The sequence below is a fragment of the Coturnix japonica genome, chromosome 13 (assembly GCF_054131305.1).
Source record: "Coturnix japonica strain WE chromosome 13, WE-NBRP24, whole genome shotgun sequence".
Lineage (NCBI taxonomy): Eukaryota > Metazoa > Chordata > Aves > Galliformes > Phasianidae > Coturnix > Coturnix japonica.
The window spans coordinates 2,059,570-2,080,778 of record NC_140675.1 but is presented as its reverse complement, the minus strand read 5'-3'; the positions used below and the strand labels follow the sequence as shown (position 1 = coordinate 2,080,778).

The 21,209-nt window shown below is 43.7% G+C and overlaps 1 protein-coding gene across 1 annotated transcript in view; it reads left to right on the top strand.

The window, feature by feature from the left end:
• The window catches only part of LOC146758570 (cytosolic carboxypeptidase 4-like), a 101,933-nt gene extending 86,858 nt beyond the window's left edge, over positions 1-15,075 (top strand). Inside the window, exon 6 of the mRNA XM_085514565.1 lies at positions 14,578-15,075. Within this exon, the coding sequence (XP_085370691.1) occupies positions 14,578-14,581 (4 nt within the window). The 3' untranslated portion in view covers positions 14,582-15,075. The remainder of the gene's footprint in view (positions 1-14,577) is intronic.
• Positions 15,076-21,209: the final 6,134 nt, after the last annotated feature.

Below are 21,209 nucleotides of genomic sequence, written 5' to 3'. Positions count from 1 at the left end.
GACTGAGGTAAATACGTGCAGGTTGGTGTTTTTAGACCCAGCACACACATGTACATGGACATATATGCATAGAGGCATAAACATGTAAGCCAGCTGCTGTAGCCTGTGGCGATTCATTATATCGTCTCAGAAACAGTGGGGGTTTATTAAGATGTATAAGCTAAATGAGATATTAGCAGGAAGAATTTGTGAGAATTTGGCTGGAGCTGGGCCTGCAAAGATGTGATGATAAGATCATGTGATGTTAATACTTCATACGGATCTTCACAGAGGGTTGGAACTTGATGATCCTTGAGGTCCCTTTCAACCTGAGTATGGTTCTGTGAATACTTAACATCTGAAGAACACACACACAAAAAAATAAAGCCTAAAATCTCAAATCCAATTCCCATGAATACTGGGGGAGTTCACTCACAAGATGAAGACCTGTGCCATTTTGGCCACGGCCAGTCTGTAGATAACAGTAGTTCAGGCTGAGCAAAGACAACATGCCAAGCACTGGCCACCACCAGAGCAGGAAGGAGAAGCAGGGTCTGTACACTGTAAGAGGATAGAAGAAAAAACAGCTGTTTCCAGCTATTAGAGCGTGTTCTTTCCATGTTTCTCCCCTGATGCAGTCGGAGTCCCTTGCTGAATATGTCTCTCAATCCTGCATCCATTTCTTCTTGGTAAAACTTGTGTTTTTCGGATGGATGTGAAGCTAATTTCTGGAAGGATGAGTTTCATTTTTAAAGTAACAGAAGCAGGCTTTGTGTGGTTACGCTTTCAAGTACATCCTTAACCATTTAAAAGTGCATTACCAGCAGTGTTATTTATGGTATCTTATTACCTGTTAAACTATAATGGCTTCCTATTAAGCATTAACAATTAGTTACTACCTTAAATCCCTCTTTCAAAAAAGAGTTAGAGGAATTGGAGCTTGGAGGGAGAGTAAGCAATGGAAGAAACTAAATTCAAGAAGAGCTATCAGGGCAGTATCATTAGAAATAAGGAATAAAGGGAGGAATAGAAAGCATCTATTCCTGTCTATTCTGTCTATTCCTGTGTAATCTGTTTGTTCTGTCTGGGCTGCTCAACAAGTTTTTACATTACACTGTGTACTTCAGAATTGTTTCTGAAGATGCCATTCTACAGTATCTTCCATAAAGCATCAGCATCTCATTAAAAGATAAAAGTCCAAGGTATTCAAATAGCAAGCAAACTCCCAGTATCAAACAACAAAACAGTGTTTGATCTCCTTTGAACTGCAGGGGGCAGCCAAGAATTTGGGTATTGCTACCTGGATTTGTCTTGTCAGGCTTTCCATCGCATTAATACTTATTTTTCATTGTAACACACAACCTGTATTTTCATCTGTGAAGATGTGAATCATGAGACAGTATCCATTGTACGATGTTCAGCCAGTCAGGAGTCCTTCCTGACAGTGCCCAGCATTAGAGATTTCAGAGAGATGCAAGAAATTGCCATCGTGGACAATTACAAACTATTCCCACCATATGGGGGAATGCCTTTCTATCTTCAGACAGTTATTTATTTATACTTGGAAATGTGAGAAATTATAGCCTTTCCAAGTAATTATAATAACAATAATCCTTTCTAATGAAATGTTCCAATGTTCTTATTTTCTGTACGAGTGGTTAATGCTTTTTGAGTCTATCAGTTGAGTTTCATAGATCAGCTGTGTGTTGCTCAGAAAATGTTTCCTCTCTTCAGCTGCGCTTTCACCTTTGCAAATGCATTTTTGTCCTCTGCTGTAAGAGAGAATAATTGGGAGTGCCCAAATTGCCAGTTATTTTGTAAACAATGATTGTCTCTCTTGTGCATCTGGTCACGAAAGACACTCATATTTTTTAGCCTTCCTATTGCTCTAATGACTTTAATCACCTTCTCTGGAACCGTCCTTATTTATCTACTCAGACATACAATCTGATTTTTGGGTGGTCCAGTATGGACTCAGTAATCTCTATGGGTCCCTTCCAAATTGGGTTGTTCTGTGATTCTATGTGTTATCCTTTAACATGTAGGAAGACAGGAATTCAGGATGGCTTCGATAGAGAAAGCAGAGCATTTCTTAAAATAAGTTTTGTAATATTTTCCATCCTGTTGTCTGTAGGCCTTGCAGTTTATTGTTTTCAGGAAGGATGGAGGTTCCTGGATTAATCAGCCTTATCATCACCTGATTTGATGAATGTGTTGGAGAAACCATTTTATCTTTAAGTAATAATCTTGGAAGATTGCTGGCCACAAAGAGGGGTTGTGAAGGAAACCAGAGTCTCTCAGGTGGGAATGCATGCCCGTAAGAAATGATGTCACTTTTTATATTTAGATCTTTTAGATTTCAGCATTATGTCTGACTTGAAGACGGTTCTCACCTAATTAGTCCAGAAAGGATGAAATGGAAAAGAGAGAGTTGAGTGGATGAGGATGTCATGCTGGCAGCTTGTGGGCAGCACAGGAGCAGTGAATAAGATAGAGGGTCCCCATAAGAAGCTGAGACCTAAGATCCCTCCCTGCTTTCATGGAAGTGAAAAACTGCCTTAATTTCAAGAATTTTCTGTATATACATATATATATATATTATTTTTTCATGGAGATACAAAGAATGGATTAGGCTGAAAAATTAGTTGGGTCCTTTGACAATATGTCTGAGATGTCTTTGCCATTTTCAAGGAGCAGATTGGAGACATAAGATGCAGAAGCAAAGCTTGTGTTCACTTTTCTCTCTCTCTCTCTTTAAAATCATACCCAGGTTCTTTTTGTGCAAATGTACTACTCAGGATCAAAGCCTCTGCTCCAAGTGGAGGAAGTCCCTGGAGAGCAAGGCCTGAAAGCTAAGCCTCTAATACTGCTGCTGCTGGCCATACACCAGGTACTGCTTGGGAAATCTAGTCATGCATGACCCAGCACCTGGAGATAGAGAGAAACTGGGAGCAGTGTACTCAGCATCCCTGCATAACTTCTGATCTTTGTTCTCTTTGCTAGCTCATGTCCTTCTTTTGGTCGTGGTCCATCAGGAGTTTATTCCCAGCAGTGTCAGATATCTGAAAGACTCTTCTGTAATGCAGCATCCACTGATTCCTTAGGCTTCTCAGAAGTGTAGTTTCTGTCATATGGACTGGGGTTTATCAGAAAGTGGATAATGGATAGGCTCACTACAGGTCTCTGCTTATTTTGGTGTATTTTTCCTCATTTCTGGCATTTCCATCTCCTTACTGAGTGGCTCTAAGTTAACGGCTGTTGGGGAAGGATCAATAGAAAGATGCTCTCTGCAACATCTGAGATTATTTCCCCTGCAGGTATGACAGGAACAGCCTTGCAAGCAGGATACTTCTTTGCCTTGTGGTGCTTTCCTGCCTCTCTTGTGAGGTGCTGGGTTTGCATGCTAAGAAAGCCACAGTTAGCACAGCTTAAACAAGATGACTCTCAAGAAGCAGTGTCCTTGATCCCTCATTAAAAATGTCCTTGACACGTTGTGCCATCAGAAGGAAGGTTTGCGATGCTGATCACCGGCAGCGTTTCTTCTCCTATGGATGTTATACAGCCTCAGAACATTTTGTTTAATTCATGGGAGAAGGAAGCTCTTTGGGTTTTGCTTCTCTTTACTTTTCTTTTTCTTTTTTTAATGCTTCCCTGAAGGCTGCATGAGAGCTATGGGGGTAGGAACGCAATTGCGGGAAGGTAACCTTTCCCATCCCTCAGCCTCTCAAGAGATGCATGCAACAGCAAGATACATGTAAATCCATCAGAGCTGATAGTGTGGTTTAATGCTAACAGATGTAAAGCATTAAAGGAAATAAACAGCCTGGCCCTGAATGGGATCCAGAGGTATAAAGCTGCAGCCTTGTGCTCACTCCCCGTGTTATTCCAGGTAGTTATTAGTCGTTTAGCTTAACTAAGAAAATGTCAGCCTTACTGCTGCTTTCTGTCATGTCTGTACGCTGCTAACAGTAATGCAGGTTGATTTTGGTTTGTTGTTCTTTTATTAGTTTAAACAGCAGATTATGTTCGTTTTTCAGCAAAGAGGACTTCATTCTAAGACTTAGATGCTGAAAGAGTAACTGTTACCTCAGCAGACAGGTAAACAGGCCAAATTTCCTTCTATTTCCCAAGAGTGCTGGAGGCAGAGGTAGACAGAGAAGTCTGTGCATTCTCCAGTTAAGATCTTCTCTTCCACACCAGTAAAATATCTTTGGAAATATATGAGGGAGCCTTGGAACTTCAGGAATAACAAAACCCAGATCCCTGCTATGTTTCCCTCAACAGATTTTATCTTCTTGGTGTTTGGGCTTGGCTATTTATCTGATCCTTTACATCCGAATGACATTCCTATGCAGTGTGTAGCCTTGCTGTTCTTTCCTCTCTGTTAGATGTGTGGTTGATGTAACTGGGCAGAATTTTCAATTAATCGACAGCCTTTATTCCACCTTTTCTTACAGTAGTGGCATGATGTGCCTGCAGAATTTCCCTACTTCCTTCCACCTTACGTTGCTAGAAATCACTTGGCTCAGAAAATAAAAGCATGGAGCCATTTACCCTTGTTTAGTCCCCTACTGATGGGTCAGAAGTGGAGATTAATAGGGTAGGAAGTGTGTTTCTACTCTGCAGTCAGTAAAGGAAATTCACTGGAACTAAATTAATCATGAAACGGACACAAAGAGGAGAATAGATTAGCAGGGAATTAACTCATTAATTAGATTCATGCCGAAGTTCAGAAGAGGCTTTCCTTCAAGATAACAGCCGAGTTCAAAGATCAGCAAGGGCTGATCATGAGAGGCAGGCACACCGTTTTCCTTCTGAACTCTGTCAGGCTTTACCTTAGCCCAACATCTGGCTGGTTATTATAGGATATCAGACATATGGCTGGCAGGAATTCAGCAGCTGGCAAAGCCTAACCACTTAGTGCCCAGCGATGGAGGCTATTATCAGCCCTTTCAGCTCCCTGGGCTCTGGATCCTGGTGTTGGCGTGAATGCAGGAGCTCTCTCTGTTGTGCCACTTGGCTATTTTTAGAGCTCCATCACAAGTCCTTGTGTGAGCAGCAACAGCTTGTTGGAGAATGGGTTTATTTCCAGCGTTAGGGTGAGCAGAAACCAATACAAGCTTAAGATAGGTAAAGTGCTAAAGCACTTCATTGTGGTAGGGTAGAATAGGTAAATCATTGCATGTTTCTAAGGAGATGGGGTTTGGTTGCCGTCTTCTTACTGTTCTAATGGGACACTTCTCTACAGGGAAACTTATGAGAGAAGCAAAGAACTGTCTCTGCAGTTACTTCTGTGCTGCACAAAGCCCCTGCCAGCTCCCTTCAGGCTCTGTATGACCCCTTGCTGCTCACATGCCAGAAGGCCCCATTACTGAGTAGTGCATTGTAATAAATGCCACGCTGTTGCACGATGGAGCTGGTGAGAAGCATGGAGAGACTGATTTCTAACACACTCTTAATGAACTAACAAACCAGTGCTAAACACCGAGAGCAGATCCATGTGAGAAGGGCCCCCTGCCTTCTGACTTAAGCTTTCCCTCCCTTTGCTTTTGCTGCCTCACAGCATGGATGCAATCAAACCATATTCAGGAACATCTGAGCTGTGTATTTGCCACTTAGGACTTTCTGGGTAGTGAAGTTTCCACATTGTTTATTTAGAGTTAAGTGTTCTGCTGGGTCTCTTATCACTTTCAGTAAATAACAACTGTCCTCTAAATTCTTCAGGCTGATTACTGAGACTGACAATCTGTGTGTTTTGAGTTGCTGAGCTGTATTAATCTCTAATATACCCTGGTCTGTGGATGGAAAGGGTAATGTATTGAGGATGTCACAAGAGGTATAAGCCAAAGGACTTGGTCTTCTTGGGAATGTGAAGTGCTTTGGTTGTGACATGAATAAATCTCCCAGCAGTAGCAGTGCTATTTCTGTTGGGAATAAAGATGTAAGAGGAGTCTGTCTTTTAATCCAACTTGTTAGAGATTTTATAGCACCAGACCTAATTCATTTCTAGAAAAGAGATTGCAGACGTTATTTTTACCTGCCTGTAGTTTGCCCTGATATAGTTTATTCCACTTGCTTAATGGTGGAGTTGATAAGAATCCCAACCCCAAAAGAAAAATCGTACTGCAATTATAAGTTAAATAAGGTATCATACTGGGGAGTGGAGATGAGGGTGGAAGAGAAGGCATAGTTTATGGCTGTAATCTGTTCTTTGTATTGTAGAGTCTAACCTTCCTATCAGTATGAGACCTGGAAACGTGTCTATTGAAACCCTACTGAATGACACCTACCTGCAGCCTTTGCTAAAATTCAGGTAGGAAAGTGAAAGGAGATATCAGGTCCATGGACTATATAAAATGCAATCCAGAATTTATGCTGAGATAATTCAGTCCTCTGTAATCCATACCAGACTGATGAAATATTGACTTGTACTGTGAATGTGACCCAAGGCAACTGAAGACTTTACTGTGCTTTGGATCAGAACAGTTAAGAATGCAGAGTGCACATTCAGTCAACAAAACATTCCATCTTTGTGCTTTTAATACAGCAAAATGCTTTCCTGCTTCTTTTGTTTCCTTCCTTCAGTCACAACAAAGGAGTGTTATAAGTGGCCCCAGAGAAACAAAGCCTGGAATAGAAAAGGGATTTAGAGAGAAGAGATCAGATGAAATTGGTAAGAGAAAGAATTCCCAATGAGTTCCCAGCTCAGCCTTCTGAAGGGAAGCCCTGTGCTCCTGATCTGTTATGATTCACTTGGCAGCTCTGCCCAGATGGCCTCTCCCCTTCATCTATACCTCTATAAACTAAGACCCAGCGATAACAGCCCTGCCAAACCTGGTTGCTGCTGATAAAATGTACACAGCTTTCAGTAATCTATTTGTTCCTAACGGCTCATCAATGAAAGCTCATTCTAATTCTGTTCATTTTGATCTTCTCTGGAGTTTCTGTGAGGAGGAGTGAGGTTGCAAGGAGTGACCTGTAATCCTCCTAGGTTTAACAGTACCATAGGCAAGTTTTATTCAAGCTTTCATTTTATACTGCCTGATTCCATTGGTGCATATTGATACAGGATTATACTTTCTCATCTTTTTGTTTTCTGACCTTACAGTGATTTGGTTTTAAATACTGCTGTGTCCAATAGCGATTGATTTTCCAGTCTTGGGTATCTTACCAACACATCTCATTCCCAATCAAAGTTGTCCTGTGCTGTTCTAGCAGAAGTGTCCTCTAAATGTCCTGTTACTCCTTTGCCTTTTCTCTGCCAGTTAATGTTGGAATTATTGTTCCTACATATTAGTTGTGGTTGCATAAAATTAATGAAGCTAATGGCTGGCGGTGACCTCCACCAGCCATCTTTTTTCTTCAACTTAGCTGCATCATTTCTGATAGGTTAGTCTAAGTTTTCTGTAGAGATCTCTAATATTGGGATTACCAGACTCTGTAAGTAATCTGTTCCAGCTCATACAACTCTCATGTTTAGAACTGTCTGTCTGTCTTAAGTCCTATCTTGCCATAGGAAGTCCTTGCCATATATATTCTTTGTCTTACCTAGACTAGCCATAGGAAGAAGCTTATTTGCTTTTCAGTGATGTCCTCTGGACCTTTTTCAGTTGTGCCAAGTCTCCCTGTGAATTGCTTCCTGAGTCTGGAAACAGAATTCTAACAGAGAGATTAACAGTGCAGAGAGAACAGATTAATTTGTGTGTCCTGCCAGCGTACAGGTTTTTTTTAATACCCAGCCAGAATTGTATCTGCACTTTGGTACATGAGTGGCTGGCTCACATGCAGCTTGCAGTCTTCAGCAGTGCAGAATGTTGTCGTTTTCCAGTAGAAATGCTACCTTGTCATTGCTCCTCGTTCATGTGTCTGTAGCATTGATTATTCCTGCCTGACTGTAGTAGCTTGTAGTTGACCCTATTGAATTGCAGTTGTTTACTTCAGGCTGCTTTTCCAGTTTGTCAAAATGATTTTGAATTCCAATGCAAACTTGTCTTACATTGGTTTCATCCACAAATCAAATTAACATACTTTCTATTTCATCTAAATCTTTAATAAAAATATTGGATTGTACCAATTCTGTGACCAGGTCCTGCAGAAGATCATTTAGAACAGCTATGCATTTTGACAGCGAGACTGAGAGCTACTTTCAGAGTACTTTTTCTAAGCAATTTTTATAAGAGCTGCTCTGAAAGTAAAGCCTCCTATTTTATTATGTTGGTTGAGGATGTCAGAGGCAGATGTTGGTGGTATGGCAGTAGAGTTTGAACCTTCCCACCAGGATCCCCTTCTGTTTTGTTGCTGTGTGATAAGTGGCAGCAGAGGCAAAATAGCGTCTGTCATGGAAGTGCACATGAAGCAAAGGAATGGAACTGAATTTCTCTGTGCAGAAAAAATGGCATCCATTGACGTTTGCTGGACATGTACAGTGACCAATCAGTGGATGTGAGTACAGTGAGGCAGTGAATGGTACATTTCAGCACTGGTGACAGTGATGTGAAAGACAAGCTGTGTTCCAGATGGCCATGCAGATTTTTTAAGTGCGACCTGCAGGCTCTTGTTCACTGCTGGTGAAAATGCATAGCTAATGCTAGCATCTGAGTTGAGAAATAGTGTTTAGTAGCTGAGAATTTACTCTATCAAGCAGTGTTATTGTGCTCTTTGTATCTACTGTGATGTCCGTGGAAATAAATAGGAGGCATTATTTTTGGAGCAACCTACAGATGTTCATCCTTCTATAGCTCATCTAAACCATGCTGCTTATCTGGCCTGAGAATTTAGTAAAGTTTTGGAAACTCTCTTGGCATCTCGTCCACTCTGTGTTGCTCTGACACCTTCTCACAGGGGTAAATTAGAATCATTAATAGTAATTTGTTCCTGACAAAGGTGTGTTGAATGATACCTATCTCTTCTAAGTTGTTCTAAACTGTTTCTTTCTTCTGAGGACCTGGAGTTAAGCTGACAGGTCTATCATTTTTCATCATCTCCCCCCCTTTTTTTTTTCCTCTCTTCAAAAGAAGTCTGTACATTGTATCAGTTATCTGGTTCATCACCAGGCTTTCCTAAGTTCTAAAAACATAATCGTTAACAGCTTTGAGATTGATTGAGTCAGTCCCTTAGAAATGCAGTAGGAATATAGCAGATTCAGCTCATTCGGAGAGATCTAAGCTATGTATCTTCTCTACCCTATTACTTTTGTATTCTAGGCCTTTTTTTTTTTTTTTACTTCTTTGTTAGTTCTTAACAACCTTAATTCATCACAGTTGACCTTTTTATGAAAACTGATGCAAAATCTCTCCTCACAACCTTATCAATAGGATTTGCTTCTCTGATGAGGAGCAAACTAGGACTTATTATGCAGCTTTTTGCTACTAATAAATTGAAAGAATTGCATCCTTTTCTGTGTGATATTTTTGCCAGACTCGTCTCACTTTGTGCCTTCATTTCTCCACCTTTATTCCTAGTTGTTCTTTCTGTACATTTGTACTCATTCATATTAATCTATTTAAATCTTTTTCTGCGTATTGATGACTGCGTTTACAGTCATCAAAGAGCTTGTGATATGATCGGGTTGGTCTCCTAACCCTTTGGATATATTTATTTGTAGTAACAGAATTAGTGTTTATATTCTTTATATATATATATTGACAGTTCTTAAGTCTCTTAGAAGAAAATTCTTAAGGATTCTTATTCATAAACCCACCCACCCCAATCTCCATTGAGTTGTGTGGAAGATTTTCATAAGGCCTTGCCCACTTGAACTTATGTTTTTGCATAAGTTTTGATGGAGCTCTTCCGTGGCATCACTTTTACTGGGGCCAAAATGGTTCTGAAATGTGTGTTGTCTTTCTCTTCCGACATTGCTTACAAGGAAAATACAAACTTGTTCTTTAATGCTAGCAAACTGCATGTCCTGTGCTGGGTTGACAGGGTCTTTAGAAGTAAGAAAAGCTGTTCGCTACCAGGGTTCACTGCTTCTAAAGGAAACAGAGTTCCTGCTAAGAGTCAGCTTTATGTGGAAATCATGCTTGTAGTCAAGCACATTACGACCACATTATTCTATCAAAATGTAGCTCAAACAAAAATTACGAATTTCATCACAGTTACGAAATGACAAGCAAAATCTTTTCTCATTTTTATCTAAAGACCTTGGCTTTATCTCTCAGCCTGCAAGTTCTGTTTCCCAAAGCATCATTTTCCTTTGAAGGTATTGACAGTAGATTTTGATCGAATGAAGGTATTAAAAGTAGATTGGAGATAAATTCCAGGTTGAAGCCTTCATTCATCCCATCCCTACTGAAGCTGCTGACCTGAGCCCACCAGACACCTCAGGCACCAGCCTGGACTCAATGTCTCTGCAGTGCAGCCCAGCCCAAGCACAGCCCGAGTGCCCCGACAGCAGCACCACCATGCAGGCTCAGGTCAGCATCACCGAGGAGAAGCTGAGCATCTCGCAGGGGGGCACAGAATCAGGACACGAGTCCCAGGCTCCGGGCAACAGCACAGGCTCTGAGCAGCTCTCATGATTACAAGAGAGGATGAGTCCCATCTTTCCTCCAGACCTCACACCCCCTCCTTTCTCCTATTGAATAAAGGCACGCTCGTGCTCAATCAACGCCTTGACTGAATTCCGAGTTTTCATTCGCAGAGATTGGGATGAGTGCAAGAAACTGCAAGGCAGCTCAGCTTACAACACTCTGGCTGTGGGGTTTGTGCGGCCGAGCTCTGGGTGTGTTCCCATTTTGCCTGACTTTGGGATGCCTGCAGCGAGAGCTCTGCTGCCGTTGTGTATGGCAGCAAATAGTCTCTAGCATCCTGGATGCTGCTCATGAAAACCCCAAGCTTCCTGGCTGTGGCTGTGATGCTTTTCAGGGCCTTTTGATGCTCTTTGTTGCCGTGGCTGCTCCCTAACACCTCTGTCCTCCCGCCGTGTCCATTCCTGGCTCTCACCTGTGAGCTGTCCCTGCAGATCATCTCCAGCCCTGCCATCATCGTGATGCGGCAGGAGGAGCTCGCCCTGACCAACATCAGGCAGTGCTGCCTGCCTCTCTCACTCTCTAGACCAAGTGTAACTACGCTGTCATGGAGACAAATGCTTTCTGTCACATCCTCCATCCCTGCAGACATTTACCGGTAGGTGGCTCTTGCAGAAGAAGATTCAAGCAGCAGAACCTTTTGCTCAGCTACAGCACACAAATGCTACAAAAGCAGGAACAACCCGCAAGCTCTGGGTCTGTTTGTCTTGCACAGGCATGCACTAACTGCGTTTGATGGTACCCCCCATCCTTGATTTCCTTCCCTGCTCCTTGTCTGATGGCGCTGCTGAGCCAGGAACAAGCTGCCCAGTGTGGCAGAGCATGGTGCAGAGCTGTGCTGGGACCTCCTCCCCTTCATCTGCTGCAGATCAGTGCCCCACACGTGCCATTGGGATGCTCTGGCACGGGATGTGCCTCCAACCCAAAGCTCCTTCCCACCTCCCAAGGAAAAACAAAGCAACCCAAGCATCTCCAGCAAAGCTGCCCAGCAGACAGCAGGGAATGCAAACAGCTTCTGGCTGCTCCCCTGCACTCCTGTCCTAAGTAATAGACCCCATGAGGACTGGCTGGGAAATCAGTGCATGACACATGTGAGTGTGCACAGGATTGTGCAAAGCAGTGGGGTTCCATGAGTTTGTGTGTGTGTGTATCTCGGCTGTTATGAAAGCATGGGAAGACTGCCTTACTGAGTCCCAGATAATTACTTATCCTCAAATGATTTTTCCTGGCCAAATTTAAAGCCTCTTACAGGTAATCGAGACCAACAGGCTGTTGTTGCACAATCAACAGGCACAATCTAGATGAATAGCTGAGGAAAATAAAGCATCATGCCAAGGGTACTAGATAAGTGAGCAGCTTGAGATCTGCACATTTATGTGATACTCATGGTCTTAGACAATATTTGCTTAGTGAGGTCACATAGAATGAAAGTAAAATAGAAGAAGTGCAATTGGTCTCAGTTCACACAGCTGGCTGGTTTGTCTCAGGCTAATCCTGAACTGCCTCAAGCGACTGCTTTGGGGCTCTACAGAACAGCAACTTCAGAGATCTCTTTCTATTACTAAGTGTTTGAAAGAGCAATTTGCTCTGTTAATTATCCATCATTTCTGTGCAGTCTGTTTTGTCAGACTTGTCTTTAGCTTCCAAGTTGTATGTGAAGAATTGTTTCCGTTGTAATGCACAATGTACTAAAAATTGAGAGATGAAAATGTGAAGAGTTTTTCCAGCTTTGATTTCATGTCTGGAATTTTGGAACCCACTACTTGCAGTTGTTAATCTGTCCAAACTGGTCTGGTTTGGGATGCCCTCATCCTTCTTGAATCGCTGTTAAAGGCGGAGCAATTCCTACAAGTGCCATGGCCCCACTGTTGTTCTAATTCTTGTTTCTTTGTTTTCCACACGCTGCTTTTCAAGCCTCCTTTTTCTTTACAGTCAAAGTGAGAATTGCACTGTGTCTGAACCTTGTTGTGCCTGTACATAAATAGAACAGCAGCAAAGCCTGACAGGTGACTGTGCTGACAGCTATCGTAGCCAGTAACACGTAACTGTGCTAAATCCCTTGTGACGGCTTTGATTTCATTTTTGCCAGTTAAATCCTTGTAAAAGGAACTGCAGCAGTGTGATGAGCTAAGGTGAAGGTGCTGGTTTTAGTAGTGCTCTAAGCTGAGTGGAAGGGCAATTGAATGAGGGTTATATGCTTTCTCTGGGACGATAAGGTTTTTTTTTCCTGAGGGAAAGAGCCAGCTTTTCATGGGCTATATGTGGGCTTTGGCAAGGACAGACAATCCAGTCTGTCAGGAAGCCATTTGAGGTGCTTCAGGTTTGTAAGCTTGTCTTTTTGTTTCTCAGGTGGATATTTGGAGCATGGGTGTACTGCTGTATGCTCTGCTGTGTGGGTTTTCCCTTTGGATGATGACAATATGATAGCACTCTACAGGAGGATACCAGTGGGTATCAGTGGTGCTAGAATACACTGAGAAGGGAAATAGCTGAGCTTGACAAGAGGCCTTGCTTTTCGGATGGCAGAACATGCTGAGCTGTGGGTAGAAAGGCCTGTCTGCTGAATATTGTCCCTGTTTTTGCTGCTTTGTCTACCAGTATTTTGTGGATTTGGTTCTACACTTGGTTGGCCTATGTGGCACTGTAGCCTAATTCTGTACCATGATAGCATACAGAATTTAAGGAGAAGTATTTTCTTGCCAATGGGCTGGATTTTTTGTATCTGGTTCTTCAACTGGCTGCTCCCTATACTATCTGTAGTAAAAATACAGACACATCATTTGATTTCCCTGAAATGAATGTTCCTAAATGCCAGCTCTTCTCATGTCTACAAAGATCAAAGTTCTGCATTTGCTATTAGAATTTCCTCTTCCAGAATCAGGAGGTAATGTAGGACCCCACAGATTGCCTTCAGAATCCAGCAGTTAGTTCTGTTTCCTTTCGGAGTGCATAACAACCTGAGCACATGAATTGAATGACGTGGCTTGTTAGTCTGGTACAAACTCTGCTGTACACTGAAACCTGGTCCATTTGTAAGCAGGACTTTGTCCATCTCTGCAGGACAGCAGAAAACCCTTTGTGCTAATCATGATGCCAAGAAGCAGAATGCGGCAAATGGCAGATGATCCAACTGCTTCAGGTGTTCATTTCCTTAAAACTGAGAATAGTTTTGGACTGAGAGTTTGTAAGCAGAACGGAGCTCTTAAAGCTGTCAGAGATTATTCCTGCACTGTTCAATTCTATCTGCCTGACATACACAGGATCTCAGAACTGCGTTGCTTGAATTGGTGGAACTTGTTGAAGTGAACTGGGATGAGCAAGTTTTAGAACTTAGTCAGAATGCAGTAAAAAATGGATAATCTCATGAGTATTAAGGTACAGGCTTGCTATTTCTGCACTGAATTTGTTTTTGTTTTACATGGCTGTGATCTGAAAGTTGCTTGAAACGCAGGCACCTAGGCACTGTTGTGTAACTGAATTTCACACATGATAGGTCCTGAAATATCCTGGAATCTAAAACTCTGACTTGTTTTAAGTCTGCTGCTTGAGTCTAATCAGGGTCATAGTGTCTGTGTGCAGTGTTTCTTTCCCTGTAATGCTCCACATCATTTCATTTTGGGAATATTGAAGGAAATGGACTATGTGCCATAACTGTTGTTAGAACAAAGTATGTCTGGTGTGATCTTATGCATAGGTTCTGTAACTGCTCTTCACAGCTCAGGTGTTTGACCTTCCTTTTGGTGAAGTGATGAAATACTGCTGGTTTCTATTTGTGCTTCTAGGCACCTTGAAGCTCTTAGGAATAGAACAATTGTCTCCAGTTCTTTTCAATGATATCAGTAACAGCTCGAGTGTTGCTGCCCAATAGGTAGACCCAAAGAAGCAGATTACAGTGAAACAACACACGAGCTGGACCTGAATGAGGATCACTTTCAAGACAGTGGCTCTGTTGCTTGAAGCCTATTTGCTTCTTCCTGCCGCCACTCTATTACCAAGTATCAACAACCTTTCATGATTCAACTTGCAAACGTTTGACACTAACCCTTGTGTTTCTATGCCTTCCTAGGTGATTCGAGCCCTTGTCAACCCCAAAGATCCAAACCAAGTAGTGATGTGCAGTGTGTTTCCATCAATGGAGAGTTCTTATTAAGCATGAATCGCTGCAATTCGGATGACAGCCTTCCACATGGTAACAGTGATGGACACAAGGGGCTCATCCACGTTCATGCTCTCATATCTCCTGGCTCTGCTGAAGCTCCTGACCTGAGCCTGCCAGACACAGCAGTCACCTGCCTGGATTGTGACCCAGCGCCTTTGCAGTGCTGCCCATCCCAAGCACAGCCCGAGTGTCCCAGCAGCAGCACCACCATGCAGGAGCAGGTCAGCATCAGTGAGGTGAAGCTGAGCATCTTAGATGGGGACTTGGAGTCAGGCTGCCAGTCCCAGGCACCAGGCAGCAGCACCAGCTCTGAGCCACTCTCATCTTGACAAGAAAAGTCCCATCTTCACCCTTGACCTCTCAAGCCCTCCTGTCTTTTAATGAATAAAGTCACTCTCATGCTCAGTCATCGCCTTAACTGCATTCCGAGTCTTCATTCACAGGGATTGGGATGAATGCAACAAACAGCAAGGCAGCTCAGCTTGCAACACTCTGGCTGTGGGGTTCGTGCAGGCAGAGCTCTGGGTTCCCATTTTGCCTGGCTTTGGGATGTCTGCAGCAAGATCTCTACCATTTTGTATGGCAGCAAATAATCTCTAGCATCCAGGTTGCTGCTCATGATAATCCCAGTCTTCCTGGCTGTTGCTTTGTGATACTTTTCAAAGCCTTTTGATACTCTTTGATGCCTTGGCTGCTCCCTAACACCTCTGTCCTCCTGCCATGTTGACTCACGTCTCCCACTTTTAAGCTGGCTTTGCAGATCATCTCCAGCCCTGTCATCATCACGCTGCAGCAGGAGGTGCTCACCTGGCCCAATGTCTGGCAGTGCTGCTTGTTCTGCAGATGAGCAGCTGCCTCCTCATCTCTTCAGCTACAGTAGTTTTTCTCAGGGCAGTTAGATGCAGTCATGCTCCTCTGGATTTGGTGTGAAATCCATGCTGCATGGCAGCAGTCAGTGCAATACAAAGGTGTTCTGTGTGCCATAGCATTTCTCCAGGGGCTGCCAAAGGTAGAAGCACAACACAGCACCATCCTTCTGACAGTAATGTCTGTGAGTGTTAGACATGTGAGCACTGCATCATCCCCAGCGTGTCAGTGCTTTTCCACACCAACCTGACTCTCACACTCTCTGCACTGAATGTAACTCTGCTCTTGTGGAGACAAATGCTTTCTGTCACATCCTCCATCCCTGCAACCATTTGCCGGTAGGCAGCTCTTGCAGAAGAATCAAGCAGCAGAACCTTTTGCTCACCCTACAGCATGCAAATGCTATGAAAGCAGAAATAACCTGGCATGCTCTGGGTCTGCAAGGCTGCACAGATGGGAGAGGTAGATCGTGTTTTTGCAGTGGAAGTTTCCAGTATTTTCAGTACATAGTGTAGGCCCTAACTGAATGTATAACCCTCTTGTAAAACAGCTGTATAAGTAGTTTTTGCACCAAGAAAGTTGCTGAACAGAGTTAAGTTCAGACTGGGGGCATTCTGACATGGGTAGAATTGAGACAAGCACAAGATAAATACACAGGGTGGGTAGAGCCCAGCACAGGACAGAATGAATGTACTGACTTTTGGAAACATTGCCCTTCTCTGTCCGCAGAAAAGTACAAGGCAGACCTAAAAACAAGAGGTTGTTAATTGACCTTATATGGAAATGAATCCTAGCCACAGTCTCGAGGAGTCTGTGAGCCTGAGATGCTCAACCAATGAGAGCCATGAGAGCATCACCTGCAGTGGGTTTAGGGCACAGAACAGAATTGATTTCACTGACTGGTGTGCAGTTTCTCCCTTGCCAACAGGGGATGTGCGCGCAGTATTGCAATAATGAATAAGCACTGCTGCTATCGCTGCCATCTTTGCCTAACTAGAAATCTTTGACTTTGAGAGTTTCTCACACAAGGGGAGAGGGTAAGAAAGTAAAGAGGCACAGAAAACTAAGGAAAACTGCTCTTCTTATCTATAAAAATTGATACAATTGATGCTGTCGTGCATTTATTTATTTATTTTTAATTTTTTGCCAATGTCAGATTGTTTTGAAATATCCACACACCAAAATCTGACTACCAAGCAAATTTAATGAAAATGAAATGAAGGTGAGTTAGCGGAAAGCACAAGGCCATATTATATTGGGCTCTAGCAAATTTACAGGCAGTCACTGCACGAAGAGGTAGATCTGAGTTGCACATTATATGATTCCCACAAAGATTAAGGAAATCTGAAGCTTTCAATATATTTTTTTAATTCTTTTTTCATTTCATTTTTTAAACACCTGACCCAGACCCCAACCCTCACAGGAGCTGTAAAGATAACAGCATTAACCTGCAATGTAACTCTAATCCTAACCCTTACCCTGATTCTACAGGGGACTGTCTGAAACGGACATCAATTCAATTACTCATTTATTTATTGACAGACATTCAAGTTTGCTACGTTTGGAGAAGTTTTTATTTGTTTGCTGTGGTTTGGTTTTTTCTTTTTTTCTTTTTTTTTTCCCCCTTCCCTCCTCTTCCATCTTTGTGTTCTTCCCCTATAATCAAAAGAGAACGGATCCCCAGGGTCTGTCCCGCAGACGTTCTTTCCGTGGTCTCTGCTGCCACCTGCTGGCCAATACACGGAACTGCCACTGTTGGGCGTTTGGTGCCGCAGGAAGCACAACGCAGATCTGAGTTCTGACCGGTCTACGCAGCAAATCCGCCAATCTTTATTGCGATAAGCCCTCCACATGGCATTGCACACGCACTCGAACACGCAACAGGCATAGATTTCTCCTAACTCCTTGAGGAGCAGGCAAGCAGAACAACTGAGCGCACCACTGCTTGTGATTGGGCCACCCCCATCATAGAGATGTGTGTTAGATCTTTTACCCACCCCTGGACTGGCCTTGTTGTTTAACGATAACCTCTGAAATCTGAGCTACTGGTTCTACCACCTGTAGTGTAGAATAGGTAGCCAATAAATGCTTTTCAACTGTGATGTATCTTTATTCTGCTCCATGCCAAACCTGTGGCCAAAACCTCATAGGGGTTCACAAAGAACTCTGGCTCTGCCAGAGCCCCCATCCAGACCCTTCTTGAGTTACATTCACATCTAGTTTGGCTGAAAAGGTTGGACTATAAATACTCAGTGCTTGGGCCTGTTTAACAGATATTTTTTCCTGATTATGCTGTCCATCGATCTTTTTAAACTGAATTCCTGCTCTAATCTGGTCTTTAAACATTTGTTGTCTCAAGACCCTAATGGGTCCAGACTGGATTACCTTAGGGGCTGGACGCCTAAGTCATGGCAGCAGATGGTACTCTGCCTTTCTCAGACCTTTCCACCACCATTCAGAGCCTGCATCTGGCTGTAGGCACTCTTGTCTCCCCATCAATTGGGCAGCCTGTTGTATTACAGCACCTGAGGGCCACTGGGGGTTTCAGTATGGATAACATAGACCCATCCTGATGTAAAGGTGATGGCTGTAGGATGAGATCCCTCGTTCCTGATGAAAAATTTATTGACTGGGCTCTCAAAATCATCTTCATAGATTGCCTCTTTCATGCCTAATTCTCTAATATAATTTTGTTAGTCCTCCATAGAGGACCACAGGCTGATATTTAATGGTATGTCATTCTTATTTGGCAATGTTATATGACACACAGCCATAAATCATTCACTGATCAAATGGCTATCCTCATTATGTTGGACAGAGCATACAGTCTTTGCCTGAGGGCAGGGTGAGTAGTAATGGATGTCAGTTTTGAAATTTCCAGTCCGTTCACCACAGCGCTTTCTGCCTCCATGTCCCATAACCAGAGCAGCTATGCTGGCATGCTCTCTTGGTTTCTGTCTAAACCACTGTACTATATCCATCAGTTCAGCTGCTGTATTATGGGCAGCAGGGTTTGGGGGGTGGACACTGGTCAGGGCACTCCCACCAGCCTATCCTGCATTTTTTTTTTTTCATTTTTGGGTTACAATCAGTCAGATCTCAAATAGATCTAGTCCAAATGGAACCTCAAAATCTGACCTTTTAGTGCCTTCATTTACAGAGTCCATTTTATACAGATTCCCTTGTACAGGGTCCCCATGGTCTTCCAGAGAGATGTTTCTGATCTTCCATAGGAGAATGATTGAATTAGGTTTTTTCCCCATCAAAACTGCCACCTGTCTTTCCAGTTTTTCAACACTATCATTCAATAGCTGATTTGCATCAGCCTGAGCCTCTTCAGTTATGTTCAGACAGTTCAAGGCCATTAAAAGTGGCCATGCCACCATGAACGCAGCTAACTGTCATTCTCAAGTTGTACGTATGTCTTTGCTAAGACCATGGAAATACTCAGTCAGGTGGGCCAGGGACTCATGGACCCTCCCTCCGTCCCACACAGGGCCCCATTTTTCAGTGACAGAAGCAGTGCTGCATTTTGAGGATCCTAGGAATCCCAGGACATGCCCTGACAAAAGGTCATTCAAAGGGGTAGTCTTTCCCCATCCAAACAACTCCATGATATTCACAGAATCACAGAATTGTAGGGGTTGGAAGGGACCTCCAGAGACCACTGAGTCCAGCCCCCTGCCAAAGCAGGTTCCCTACACCACGTCGCACAGCTCGGCATCCAGGCAGGTCTTGAATATCTCCAGAGAAGGAGATTCCACAACCACCCTAGGCAGCCTGTTCCAGTGCTCTGTCACTCTCACCGTAAAGAAGTTATTGCACACATTAGTGCAGAACTTCCTATGGTGCAGTTTCTGTCTGTTTCCCCTTGTCCCGTCTCCACACACTGCTGAAAAGAGTCTGGCCTCAACACTTTGCCCCCCACACCTCAAATATTTATAGAACCTGGATCCTGTCCCCTCTCAGCCTTCTTTTCTCAAGGCTAAACAGACCCAGTTCCCTCAGTCTCTCCTCATTGGGGAGATGCTCCAGGCCCTTCACCATCTTTGTGGCCCTCCGCTGGACTCTTTCCAAGAGATCCCTGTCTTTTTTGTACTGGGGAGCCCAGAACTGGACACAATATTCCAGATGAGGCCTCACCAGGGCAGAGTAGAGGGGGAGGATCACCTCCTTCGACCTGCTGGACACACTCTTTTTAATGCACCCCAGTATGCCATTGGCTTTTTTGGCTACAAGGGCACACTGCTGGCTCATGGTTAATCTGTCGTCCACCAGGACGCCCAGGTCCCTCTCAGCAGAGCTCCTCCCCAGCAGCTCTTCCCCCAGCCTGTACTGGTGCATGCAATTATTTCTCCCTAGGTGCAAGACTCTACACTTGCTTTTGTTAAACCTCATCCGGTTTCTTACTGCCCAGCTCTCCAGCCTGTCCAGGTCTCGCTGAATGGCAGCACAGCCTTCAGGTGTGTCAGCCAATCCTCCCAACTTCGTGTCATCAGCAAACTTGCTGAGGGTGGTCATTGATGAAGATGTTGAACAAGACCGGACCCAGCACAGACCCCTGGGGGACGCCGCTAGTTACAGCCCTGCAGCCAGACACTGCACCGCCAACGACAACCCTCTGCACTCTGCCAGTCAGCCAGTTCTCGACCCACTTCACTGTCCAATCACCTATCCCATACTTCCTCAGCTTTGGTATAAGTATGTCATGGGAGACTGTATCAGTTATAGAGGTTATAGAGTTCAATTCCTGTAGTCAATTTGGCGGCCCAGGTGGGACCAGCTCTGTTCGCTGCAGGACCAGCTGAGAGGGAGACACTTTTGGCGCACCCTGAGATTTCTCTGAAGGACTCCCTTCCTCACCTGATCACTGCAGGGACAGACAAGGACCACCCATAGGTGGACCAGGTATGTGTATGGTAAGTGGAGCCCATATGTCTTGAGGAGACATCCTACACAGTTTACAGCCATACGTGCTGCTCCCAGGGAGGTGAGCTCATGGCTTTGGTTGCCAGCTGGGGTAGGAAGACTCCTTGGGTGAGTTCCTATGAAAGGGAACTGTATGTCATATGAATGGAAACAAGAACAAATACTCTCTCCCAGGTAGTTGACAATAGGAGGGACCTAGGTTGGTCTCTCCTACGGGTATGGGATATAGTGGATAGCCTGTCAAATGGTAGCCTGGGTTCTCCAAGTTGTAATCACGGGGGTTATAGGTTGTATGTTCAATATTATCATCTGCTTTAAGTGTTTGGTACCGTGTGTCAAGCCGACTCTGGGAAAAACATTAACGTTTGCAACTGGTCGACCAGAGTATGAGTGTTATTAAGATTCCAGCTAGAAAACGTTGTCAGCATTGTGTAGTATGAATAAACCATGGTTTTTGATCTAAATGTCAGAGTGAGTGTGGTATGAGTGAGACACAGAACAGCTGCAGGGTGAGTGCCGAGTCCCGATCCATGTTTCCTTCCTCCTGTGAGGGAAATGGCCAGACACGGACAAAGTGAAAGACTGTGTTGTGTGTCCACTCATATGTACTTTCTGCTTGTATGTAAGAAGACAGGAGTTTGTACTCTGTAGATTAGTAAGATTGTCCTGAGGAGAGGTGTACATTCCACCCAACCAATGAATGTCAACCCATTTATGTAATACTATGTACTGCTTGCGAGGAA